General features: G+C 37.8%; 1 protein-coding gene across 5 annotated transcripts in view; it reads right to left on the bottom strand.

Annotated features, from left to right (window-relative positions):
- GMDS (GDP-mannose 4,6-dehydratase) overlaps positions 1-12,414 on the bottom strand; it is a 607,022-nt gene that overhangs the window by 131,118 nt on the left and 463,490 nt on the right. For 4 of the 5 annotated variants that reach the window (XM_025041522.1, XM_025041523.1, XM_015599051.2 and 1 more), the window contains one exon: positions 1,527-1,645. In XM_025041522.1, coding sequence (XP_024897290.1) covers positions 1,527-1,645 — 119 coding nt within the window. Of the gene's footprint in view, positions 1-1,522; positions 1,646-12,414 lie in introns of all 5 variants that reach the window. The other variant, XM_025041524.1, reaches the window with a different exon arrangement.

Below are 12,414 nucleotides of genomic sequence, written 5' to 3'. Positions count from 1 at the left end.
GGTACTAGGCTTATCAGGGGGCCATTTAATGTTATATAAATGCCTAACCACTATGCTGTACAATTGAAACTAATATAAACTAATATTAAATGTCAACTTCAATTGAAAAATAAAAAAAATTATTAAAAAAAGATGAAAGATGAATAGACAAAGAAGAATGGTATATATCTACAATGAACTATTACTTGGCCATAAAAGAGAATCAAATATTACCATTTGTGACAACACGAATAGATCTAGAGGGCATTATGCTAAGTGAAATAAGTCAGACAGAGAAAGACAAATACCAAATTATTTTGTTTATATGTGGAATCTAAAAATAAAAACAAACTCATAGATACAGAGAATAAATTGATAGTTGCCAGATGAAGGGGGCATGGTGGGCTGGGTGAAAAAGGTAAAGGAATTAAGAAGTACAAATTGGCAGTTACAAAATAGTCACACGGATGTAAAATTAGAACAGGGATGTAAAGTCAATAATATTGTAATAAGTATACATGGTGTTAGGTGGGTACAAAATTTATCGGGGGATCACTTTCTAAGTTATATAATGTGTAATAACTATGTTGCAAACCTGCAAGTAATATAATATTGAATGTTAAATGTAATTACAAAATAAATTATTTTAAAATAAAATGAAAAAATGATGAAAATGGTAAAATTTGTTATATATATATTTTACCAAAGTAAAAAAAAAAAAAATTGGCAAAAAAGGAAGACTCTTCCAATCTTCCATCTATAATGAAAAATTTCCCACGAAACTTTCAAATATTCCAATAAAAATCTGACTTCAAATGTATAATGTAGTAAATGTAGTGCACGATTATAAACTGGATCATTTTGATATAAAATATAGCATTCGCCCAACTAGCAAAACGTAAATCAGATCTGATGATTAGACAGTAGCAATTTATCATGATCGATTTCTTGATTTTGATGTTTGTATTGTGTTTATGTGAGAGAATGTCACTGTTTATAGGAAAGACACACAAAAGTCCTGGGTAATGGGGCAGGCAATGTACTTGCAATGATTCAGAGAAAAAAGGTTGTTTATAATGTATTTGAAACTTTTCTGTAAGTTTTTACTGTTTAAAAATTTTAATATATCAAGTTAAAGTGTTAAAAAAGATTGTGTAATGCTATCATATTGATCTGGTAAGAGCAACATGATCTTACCAGATCAATATGATATTGGCCATAGTAACATCATAGTCAACCATATATACATTGTAATAAAAAATTTAAAATTAAATTAATTTAAAACATTTTAAAAAGAAAGAATATTAAATAAATAAAGACAAAAGAAATTTTAAAAAGACTGCTTAGATGGCAACAAACATTTCACATAGACTATAACTGTGGTTGGATGCAAAGAACAAAGACCCTCCATATTGAAACTTCATGTAATGCTTTATAAGAGAGTAATAAGGGAAAAAAGACAAAACTGAGGCAGAATAACAAGAACATATACAAACCTGCCAGAAAATGTTTGATGAATGCAGATATTAACACTCAGTTATACTTACATAATGGTTTTCCCAACGTGCAAAAATGATTTCTCTACAAATTCCCGGACACTATGGACTTCTCCAGTAGCTATGACAAAATCCTCTGGCTCATCATTCTGCAACATCAGCCACATAGCCTAGAGAGAGAGAGAGAGAGAGAGAGGCAAATCCAAATTAAAGTTGCACCCAGTGGCCGCATGGAAAATTAATGTTATCAAACTCAAATAATTGGGCATGGATACTGTTAAAAGGTAAACTGAGGCATATTAAAAATTGTAAGTGTTTATTTGATCATACTTCTACTCAAATAGGGCAGTGCTAAACCCAAGGTGGTTAGGAGTGCTCCACCAACAAGAGCCAGGGACAAGGTTTTTAAGAGTAGACACTGAAGCAAAGCAAAGCAAAGCAATTATTTGATTGTCTATAGCTTATACAGTTGTCTTATTTGCGAAAGTCAAATTAGCTGCTTGTGATTGGCTGTTCTTAAGTTTCATTTTCTTGGATTTGAGTGAATTGACTCTGGTTTAGGTTTTGGTTTACTTACACAGGCTAGCAAGACATTAAGTACTACCCTGGTCTGATAGTCTCCATGTTTAAATACTTTAACATGTAGAGCTAGAAAATAACCAGGAATTTAATACAATATTCTAATGGCTACAGTAGTGGCTCTCAAACTTTAATGAACATTGGAATCATGTGGAGAACAGTTCAGTGTAGATGCATGGGCCACAGTCACAGAAGTTTGGACTCAGCAGAGAACATGCTTTGGGCATCTTTATCCTTAACATCCCAGATGACTCATGCAGAGGTCCTTGAACTACAATTTAGAGGAATAAGATGTTGAAGAGAATCTGTGGCAAATAATGTTTCTATAACACATTTAAGAAGAGTTTGGAAAGTATGGTCTAATATATCTTCATATCATGGATGGGAGGTAAGGAAAAGTCATTTAAAGACAGATGTTTGTCCCCCCAAATAGAACCAAATTTCTTAACAACAAAGTTGAAAATTTTACCATTGTGGTGACATCAAAAAGAATATATTCAAGAATCATTAATGGAAAAACAATCATGTAATGAATAGTACTATTACTTTTAAAAATATTTCTGAGGGGCAATGAGAACGTCTGCATCAGTTAAGGCAAGGGTTCCCAACCCCCAGCCCGTGGACTGGTACCCGGTCAGTGGCCTTTTAGAAATCGGGCTGCACAGCAGGTCAGCGGCAGGTGACCTAGCGAAGCTTCATCTGTATTTGCAGCCTCTCCCCAACGCTACCACCACAGCCTCAGCTACACCTCAGATCATCAGATGTTAGTTTCTCATAGGAGCACAGGTCCCTGGTGCCAAAAAGGTTGCGAATCGCTGAAGGATTTCATCAGGCAGCATTTTAAGGTCAGGTGCTCAATACAGGTGACTTTTTCAATAGGAATGAGAAGTTCACTTGAGCAACAATGCAGCTGCATGTCTAAGACACACACTGTAGCAACCGTCACAGCCTGGCTCTACAGAGTTATATCAGTTTTTACCAACAGTATACAGGCCTATAGTTTCTATAGTTTGGAGCTGCACATTAATTTTAAAGGTTCTGTTTATACAGATCGAAAATGCAGATTAAAAAAAAATTAAGTGTAGTTGGTATCTGACAACAGCATGTCTCTTTAAGAAAAGTCCAAGCCCCCCCCAAAAAAGTTTTCTTAATCACTCCCACCCACTTTTCAAAATATAATAGGTAAAAATAATAGGTACTTCATTATAACACAGTCCCCGATATTATATGACTTGAACTCTTGTTCTAACATTTAAAGAAAACTTTTGGTTGGTGTCTCCCTAGCTGCTACTGGATAAGCTGAAAAGCCGGTTGCTAAAATCAACGGGGCAGCTTTTCTCTTAGAAAATGAAACCAAAAAAGTTTAATTCCTTTTTGTTCATTTGAATTTGTGGCAGCCTTCTAAAAATTAAAAAAAAAAAAAAAGTAAATGTTTCTCTTTAACTTGAAGTTACTTCTTCTGAGTATTTTGTATTTTTGGTCCACCATAAGATTGTTTTAAATCATATTTTTGTTCTATGGAAGATGAGACTTTGGACAATTTTACATGCCTCAGAGATGTGGCACAGTGGGTGGGACAATGGCAAGAGTCGGGTCAGTGATCTACTGAAAAAATAACTGATGAAATTGTCTTGGCTAGGAGAGTTTTGTTCACATTAATATCTGCAGTTTCATTTTGCAATAAGAGATTTGATGAATTTAATCACAATACTTTTTAAATTTTATAATCATTTTATTAATATTAATAATAAAGCTCAGTTTTAAAAAGGCACAATATACTAGATGTTCTCTTTATCAGGAAAGCCTATGCAGCACAGTCTACAAAAGTTTGTAGCTTCCTGAACTCAGGGCCGCTGCACGCTATTACCCGCTCCAGGCCGAGAACACGATTGTGCTCTGAAATGCAGCCTAGCTCTGCTGGCCAAGCCCTGTGCCCGGCACCCTTTGTTGTTAAGCTCCTCAGAGAGGGCTTCTTTGTAATGGGCACCAAGGCACACTGGTTCTAGCAGAGGCCCAGTAGAGGACCGGCTCTTCCTGTCTGTGTCTTGCACATGCAGGGCCATGGCCTAGAATGCCCTCTTCCTCATCTGTGTGGGAACTCTGACCTCTCCTTCTCAATCGCGTAAAAGAGCCCCAAGCCTGGTCCTTGAAACAAATTCCTGTTATCTCCCTGGGTTTCCCTGTGATCAATGGCACACAGCATGGTTGGGTTCAGTGAGACTGAGCCTGCCCTTTGGCCACCCTTCCCCAACTAAGCTGACCTGCCCACCTTACTCGAGCACAAAAACGTATACACGCGCACACACAGACACACAAACTTGTTTTGGCTTTCTTCAAAATACTTCCAAAGTTTTTAGGAAAAATTAAATTATGCTTCTGGCTAGAATTTCTATTTGAACATTTTTCTGAGGGATTAGTGTATATACTTAATGTGTTTTACTCAAATTTCCATTCTAAAAATGACATTTCAAATGGGTCTTTCAGGACCGCTCAGCTTATTTTATTTCTTTTAAAACACTATGTTGTGCTAGAATGGTTTTGAAAAAATCACATTTTTAGTCATGTGAAAGAAAGCAAAGTCTTGCTAAAAATGAAAGGAGAAAATATGATTACTGGTTAATGGTAGATTACTTTAAATGCTGGGCACAATCCCTGATGCTTTTTTTTCAGGAATCTGGGGATCAGAAGAGGCCTCTCACTTTCACTGGAGCGAATGCCAAGAATCTGCTCTTTTCTTTTCCATAAGACTATCTGCAGCCTTTGACCTATCAATTTCTAGGCATTTCCTCTAAAGTTCATATTGTACCAGACTCCAGTCTGGGAATGGGAAGGGAAAGGATATACAACTCCAGATTTATTTGTTATTACTGAATAGTTTACTGGTTTTAACAGAGAGAAAGGGCTTTGTTTAAATTTCCACTGAGCATAATTAATGGTTATTGACTGGTAAATGAAGAACAGGTGACACTCTGGATTAGAAGAAAAATGATCTTGTGTTCTGGTGTGATAATGGGTTAGTAATTTGCCACAAAGCCCAGGCCCAGTGCATCCCATCATAATGCTAGATCATGTCCAGGACACAAAGGCCCCTGTGTGAGAAGTACTCAGCCACTCATCTCCTTATACAGCTGCACACGTTGATTTGGTCTATTTATTCTCTGATGGATGGCACAACTGAGGCAAAAGTTCACCACTTCTCACCTTCCTGTTCACATGCTGAACATATGACCCATGACACCGCCGGGGCATAATCTCTGATCAAATTGCCACCCAGCTTTGGCTTCTGACTGTAGAAAGGATTTTAAGGTTACATGTTTTAGATGTCGATTCTTTTTCTTTGTCTCTCAAGGAATAAAGGAGGAAAAAGACAAAGTCTTCCCACATTCTTTCAGTGCCTTTTAAGGATATGACTGACTTATCCACTTCCTCAGATACTTATTTACTTTCAGCCCTGACCTGATCACTAGTGGAAATGAAAAAAATCTGCTTTTTAATCCATCTCACAGGGAGGAAAGGCAATCAGTTAAGGAATGTACCAATGCTTCAGATTCTTCAACATAAAAATGTCCCTTCATGTCAAATGAACAGTGCAGTTTTTAAATCATGTCTCACATTCATTTTGCTTTAAATGCACATAAAGTTTAGGGAGAGGTCTGACTCCATACCATTGACATTTGAAGGCCAAGTTAGATAGTTATAAATATTAGTTAAGTTTGGACATGTGCTCTCTTGTAACTATATAATTAAACTATCTGTTCTACAAATCTAATTTAGAGAAGTCAAAATAAAACTTTAAAAAGTTTCAAATAAAAATACTCCTTTTCCACAAGCTACTCTTTGGCCATTCAAATCATGAATGCGGAAGTGGGCAGTGAAGGGTCATTCCTCTTTCCTTGATTTGGCAGCTCTGGAGTCTGTTCACAGCTGGACCAGTGAAGGAGAACACCCAAAGTACATCACCACAGCCGACTAACTACATCTGATTCCATGCATGCCTTTTGAGGTGTGATGTATGTTTGTCTTAAAAATCTGGATTCTACAGTTGCTTCCACTTCAGCATTAACCGCCACTTCAGTATCCAAGCCACAAACACTTATTAACTGAGCTGTCATCCATGAATAACAAGATTTGTTAATCAAGGTTATGTTTAACTACATTATTTGACTGCTGCCTTTTCAGCCCTGTGCTTTTGCTTTATGTGCTACTGTCATAAAAATAATCTTAAAACAGAACTAAATATATGTATATATTTATATTTATTGATTTCAGGGGAGAAAGTCTATGAAAATATTCTAATAAAAATCATAGGAATTTGGACAAATGGAAACTAAAATTCCCAGTAAAGGATGCCAATTGCAGATCCATTCACATACATTTTGTTTTTAAGCTTTGTTCGGTAACTGTTTTCATGATGACAGCTTGGTATTTACAATTTGGGCCAGGACTTCAAGTAGTCCTGTGCTAGGCCAGGACTTACAGTTTGCAGGACCCATGTAGGTAGGTCTGAGGTTAAGCCTGAGACAGTAGTTGGGAAACAGCCACCAAATAACTAACAAATAAATCTATATCAAGAAAATCATCTAGCATAAAACTAAACTGGCCTTAAGGCCCTCTCTAGCTATTAACTTTCTTCTTGAGTACAAATACTGTGGTTTGTGAATTCCTTTGATTAAGTATTCTTCAGACATTTTAAAGATACAAAGTTACTAAACAGGAAAAACCATTAGATAATAAATTAATAAAAACAACAAAAAGAATAAAACGCAATTGAGAAAGCTATATAGCTCTTGCTTCTTATTTTTGCTGTTAAGATATCATCCACATTGATATCATATGCCCTGAAGGAAAGAGTCTATGTCAAAATCTGCCTTACCCTTTATCCTTTTATTCTAGCCAAGTATACCAATCTGCAGATTCAAAGGTTGGGGATTAGTTTTTCTCACCTCTGGAAATAATATAAAACCTAAAAGCTCTTAGGCTTTTGTTAATAATTCTGAATCAGTTTTTCTGGGATATTGTCTACTTTTTTGATATGTAGATTCAAGTTATATATTTATGTCTTAATCTTTGAGTATATTCTATCTCTTCTACTTGTTCCATTTCTTTTTCAGAAACACCAATTATGCACATGTTGTATCTCTTCTATTTTCTATGTCTGTTATTGCCTTTGTAATCATTTTTATGCTTGTTCTTTTCCATATTATTTGATGTGATTTCACGTTGTTCATCTGATTGTTTTTAGTGACATTTATTTTAAAATTCATTGCTAATGTGGCTTCAGTCTCTAAAATGAATTTTTCTCTTCCATGTCTTTCCTGATTACTTTCAGATTAAGTCTTTCATTTATTTTCTTTAAGCCAGGGGTCAGCAAACTTTTTCTTAAAGGGCCAGATAGTAAATATTTTAGGCTTGCAAGTCACAGGGTGTTTAACACAACTACTTAACTCTGCTATTGTAGCACAAATATGGCCGTAGACAATACAGAAACAAGTGGTCATGGCTGTGTCCCAATAAAACATTATTTATCAAAATAGGCAACTGGCCCATGGCCTGTAATTTGCCCACCTTTGCTTTTAGCAAACTGAACTAAAATGTATTACCTGTAATTTCTTTGAATCTATAGAGAACAATTAACTGAGCTTCAGCTACATATTTTTCTTTGAATAAAAGTCCTTATAATATGTGCTCTTCATCTGTTGTATGAATGCATCATTTCTTCTCCTTGCAGCCCTCTTCCCCACTCCCACCTCAGGTATAGATCATGGAGTATTACCTTTCCAATTACTATTACTATTTGAACGAGACTGGATATTTCCTGAAGAATCATATTGGGGAGGAGGGGCAGGAGGACAGGAAAGTGCACTGAGGGCAGCCTGCAGCTTCAATTCAGACTTCTCTCAAAACTCTCTCACCAAGGTCAATCTTTCTCTGCTTCAGGACATGGCTGCCCTCATTTTTCAGCACTTATTTGGTTAGTGTGACTCACAGACTGGCCCATAAATCACAGGGCCACTATGGTGCTATCTGGTAATTATTACTTCCCCTCTGCCTTGATCACAATTTGTATTACCCTAGATCACAACCTGCATTACCCCTCAGCTGGGAGGCCATGCCACAGACAGCAAAATTGGTTTCTCTTTCAGCAACATCTTCCTGCTATTATGCAGTATAAAAGTGGTTATCAAGAAAGATATTTTCCATTCCTATGTAATATCATTTTGTGGGCTTCTTAGTAATCAAAATTAATTTGAGAAAAATCTACAGCCTGTATGTATATATGCTCAGCATAATACATTCTGAGTGAGTGTATAAAGAATTATTTTAAGCAATTATTTGTATCCCAAAGTTATGTGACCATGTAAATAATGTATTAAGGAAACTTAATGAAAATGCACATACAAACAAAGGATGTTTCACTTGTCCAATCCTGCTTAATAAACCATCCTAAAACTTAGTGGCTTAAACCTTTCTGTTGCTCAGGATTATGTGAGTTAGGGATTCAGGAGGGCTCAGGGGAGATGGCTCATTTCCGCTCCCTGTGATGCTGGCCAAGGTAATTCGGCTGGGGCTGTAGTACCAAGATGGCCTCCCCCACAGGTCTGGGTCCTTGGCGCTGGATGCACCTGAGACCTCCACGTGGCTCAGGCCCCATGGTCCCTCATCATTCATTTGTCTAGCCCAAGATTCTTTCCAAAACAGAATCTGCAAGGCCTCATAAAAAAAGTGACCTGGTGTCACCTCCTCTGTATACTACTGATTATAGGGTCAGCCTGAATTCAAAAGAGGAGAAACAGACTCTCCCCCTTTAGAAGAAGAGTAGTAAAGTCATACTGCAAGAGAGTGTGCAGGATAGGGGGGATTATTGCAGCCATCTCTGGAAAAAATATACTATCTTATGACGATTATAATATCAGCTGATTGTTTCAATACAATAATCAATATTTTTGCCTTTAATATAAAAATTCCTTCAGCTTGTGGTTTCTATGTAAGGATCTGTTTCTCTTTAAAACTGTGTAGAGATAGTTAGGTTCATATGAAGGCAACAATAATTCACAGACTAATGCACGGAATATGGAAACTCACTTTCAGGTGACTATAATTTAACAAATGCTCCAATTTGGCCCTAACATCATTACTGTCACAACATACTTCCCAGAAGTTGCTGTTTCCTGGAGCGTGCCCAGCCACCTACCTCAACCAGGTGTTTCCAATTACCTGCTCCCACTCGCATACCCAGGTAAGCTATTGTAAAATTAGTTCCTGGCTCATCAGAAACAATATAAAAGCTCTGGGTATGCAGCAGGAAGTTACTTTACACTCATACTACCTGATTTTCCATCTCCCTGCTCATGGTTCCTGGCTATGCTGCCTAAACATGTTCTTGGGAGCCAGTTTTGACTTCTCTATGACCTTACCCCTCAATCCTGTCCTGACCACCTGGTTTTGGCTCTCAGTCTGACAGTGACCTTTGGAATCCAACTTCTGGGCTGGTTCTGGGCTCCCTGGTATAACAGGTCTTCGCCTTGCCATAGATCTCTCAGTTCCAGTGTTGATAATCATCATTAGCAATAAATAAAAACCATATACACATCATATTGTATGCATTAAGGCTGATGACTACAGGACTTTACAAGCTTAGTCTAAAATAGTGCTGCCCAATAGGAATGTAATGCAAGCCACCTACATAATTTTTAATTTTCTATCAGCAACATTAAAAGAGTAAAAGAAAATGCAAAGTTAAATTTAATGTTTTATTTAACTCAATACATATATTACATTATCATTTCAATATAAAATATTATCAAGTTATTTTCATTATTTTTCCATGTATTGTCTTTGGTATCCAGTGTATATTTGGTGTTTATAGCACATCTCAATGCAGACTGGGCACTCTTCAAGTGCTCAGTAATCACGTGCGTCTAGTGGACAGTGCAAGGCTAGAGTCGCCCTGTGTGAGGAAAGGGTATCTGGACCTACTACATGAAGCACTGCCCTAATTCTGTTTGCTCAGCCTGTCAAAAGACTGTGCTGGGGCTTCATGGAGGAGGCTTCCTCATCTCTATAGCACAGCTGAAGGAATAATCGCCCTCTCTTCCCTCCTTTGTAATTGTCTCCATCTCCTGATTTTTTTCTGTAGTGATTTCATCAGTGATGCCAACTCTAAGAGAGAGAGAGCTTGAAATATAGTATAACTAGCTCCTAATTTATGATCATCTGACATTTAGATGCTTGCCTCCTTCATGTATAAATGGGCAGTGATACCACATCCCCAACTCCCAGTTGTAATACTTGGGGAGTATAGACCTAGAGAACCTCTTAATGGGTATGCTGAAATGCAATGCTGAAGAGAGGAGACAGGAATTCTTGAATTTTAGTGTGCATCATCTGGAAGGTTAAAACAGATTGCTGGCTTTCTATAGCCCCAGAGTTTCTGATTCAGGAGGCTTGGGATGGGACCTGAAAATATGCATTTCTAACAAGTTCTGGGGTGAAGTAATGCTGCTGGTTTGGAGATCACAGTGAGAACTACTATGTGTTGTGGTTGGAGTTCAGGCTCAGAATCAGACCACCTATGTTTAAACTCCAGCGGCAGGATTTACTGGCAAGTTCCTTAATCTTCCAGTGCCTCAGAAAAATGAGAACAATAATAGTGCCTACCACATAGGGTTGTCTTTAGGATTAAATTAGTTAATACATGTAAAGTGCCTGGAACAGTGCCTGACACATAGTAAGTGCTCAAGGACTATTATTTATCATGATGATGATGACAATGATGATTATGTAGCTTGAGAGGTTTATCAGTGCGTGAGGATCTACTTAATCTTCATAACCAAACTCCTGTACCCATATATAGCATGAGGAGGGAAAACTGAAAGGGTGGAGTAAATTTAATCCTCGTTCTGTTAGAGCCACAGAATTTTATAGCTGGAAGGAGCCTCAGAGATGTTCTCATTCAATTCAATTCCTTTTAAAGACAAAGCAACTGAAACCTGAGAGATTACATGACTCATCTAAAGTCATACACCCACTTAGTGCTAAAGCTGGGACAAGAATCTTGATTTCCCTTTTAGCATTCTTTTTATTGCTTTACACTAACGTGCATTTTCCTAATGGATATGACTAGGAATGCATTTTCCTATAGAACCTCTGTTATAAATGGTTGCTATGAATAGCTGCATGGACTTCCGTGGGCTAACTTGGGGACCTGACCAGTCAATAGATATTTAGGTAATGCCTGCTAGGTGCAAGGCATTGTGCTAGAGTCTGAGAGTATGCCAGGTAGAAATAAACAAGGTAAATGCTGTGCCTTCTTGGGTTATGGATTTCCAACATTTATATAGGAAAAGGATTTTAAAAGTCTGATATTTGATATAAGTAAGAACTTCTAAGACAAACTCCAGGTAGTATCCAGAAGACAACAGGCATGGAAGCTTTCTAAAACCTTCCTCTTAAGCAAGACTATCCTTACCCACATCTCTTGCTGAAAGAGTGAATCGAGTCAGCTATATTTAAGTCAGGTGACCTGTCCCTCTACCTTCCCTGCCGTGTGACTCCCTTAGTACGCATGGAGATCTGACATATTCTGGGCCAGAGTCTCAAAAGGGCTGGTAGTAAGAGACCCAGAGACTGAATAAGTAGGACAGTACTGATCATTGGAACTATATGGCTGTCACATAGGGTCACCTGGCCCTGCTGAAGCCAAGGGCAGGCCTGCAGAAGTAGCACTGCAGAACTGAGCAGGAGAAGACCTATATGAATAGAGAAGCGGATAAAGAGAGACTACAAGGCTTGAGGGGGAGTGAGGAAAGATATGAGGACAGACACACAGGAAAGCAGATTTCACTTTCTACTTCCTGTAAAGTATCCCTACGCTCCTTATGATAAATCCCTTCTTACTCAAATTTCTTTGAGTTGGTTTCTGCAACTTGGGCCAACAAGCTCAGATAAAGACAGTCGGAGACCAAACAAGACTTCCAGGACTGCACAGTCTGAGTGTGTGGAACAAATTGTACTCAGAGCTGAGAAGGCAGTTCCAAAGGGGATAAAGCACTACCTGAGACTGCAGATTCCACAAGGAAGACTGCCTTGTGACGACCACCAACCAAAATAACATAGGCCAATGATTTAAAGGCTAGCAGGAAAGGAGGTAGCACAAAGGAAGAGACAATTAAGGCACACCAGAGGAGTAGGAGAGCTTCGGAGAATTCTTATTAGCCTGTTTTTTAATCTCAAAGAGCACTGATGACTGCCCATTCTTCATCTCCTCTGTAGACTGCAAGCTATAGGACATATGTACCATCTTTGTAACTGGCGATTACAGTTCCATTCAATTCATTCATTAAAACTCATCAAATGTATT

Source organism: Pteropus alecto, unplaced genomic scaffold (assembly GCF_000325575.1).
Source record: "Pteropus alecto unplaced genomic scaffold, ASM32557v1 scaffold389, whole genome shotgun sequence".
Taxonomy (NCBI): Eukaryota; Metazoa; Chordata; class Mammalia; order Chiroptera; family Pteropodidae; genus Pteropus; species Pteropus alecto.
The sequence above is the reverse complement of the archived record's forward strand: the minus strand, read 5'-3'. Positions and strand labels throughout refer to the sequence as shown.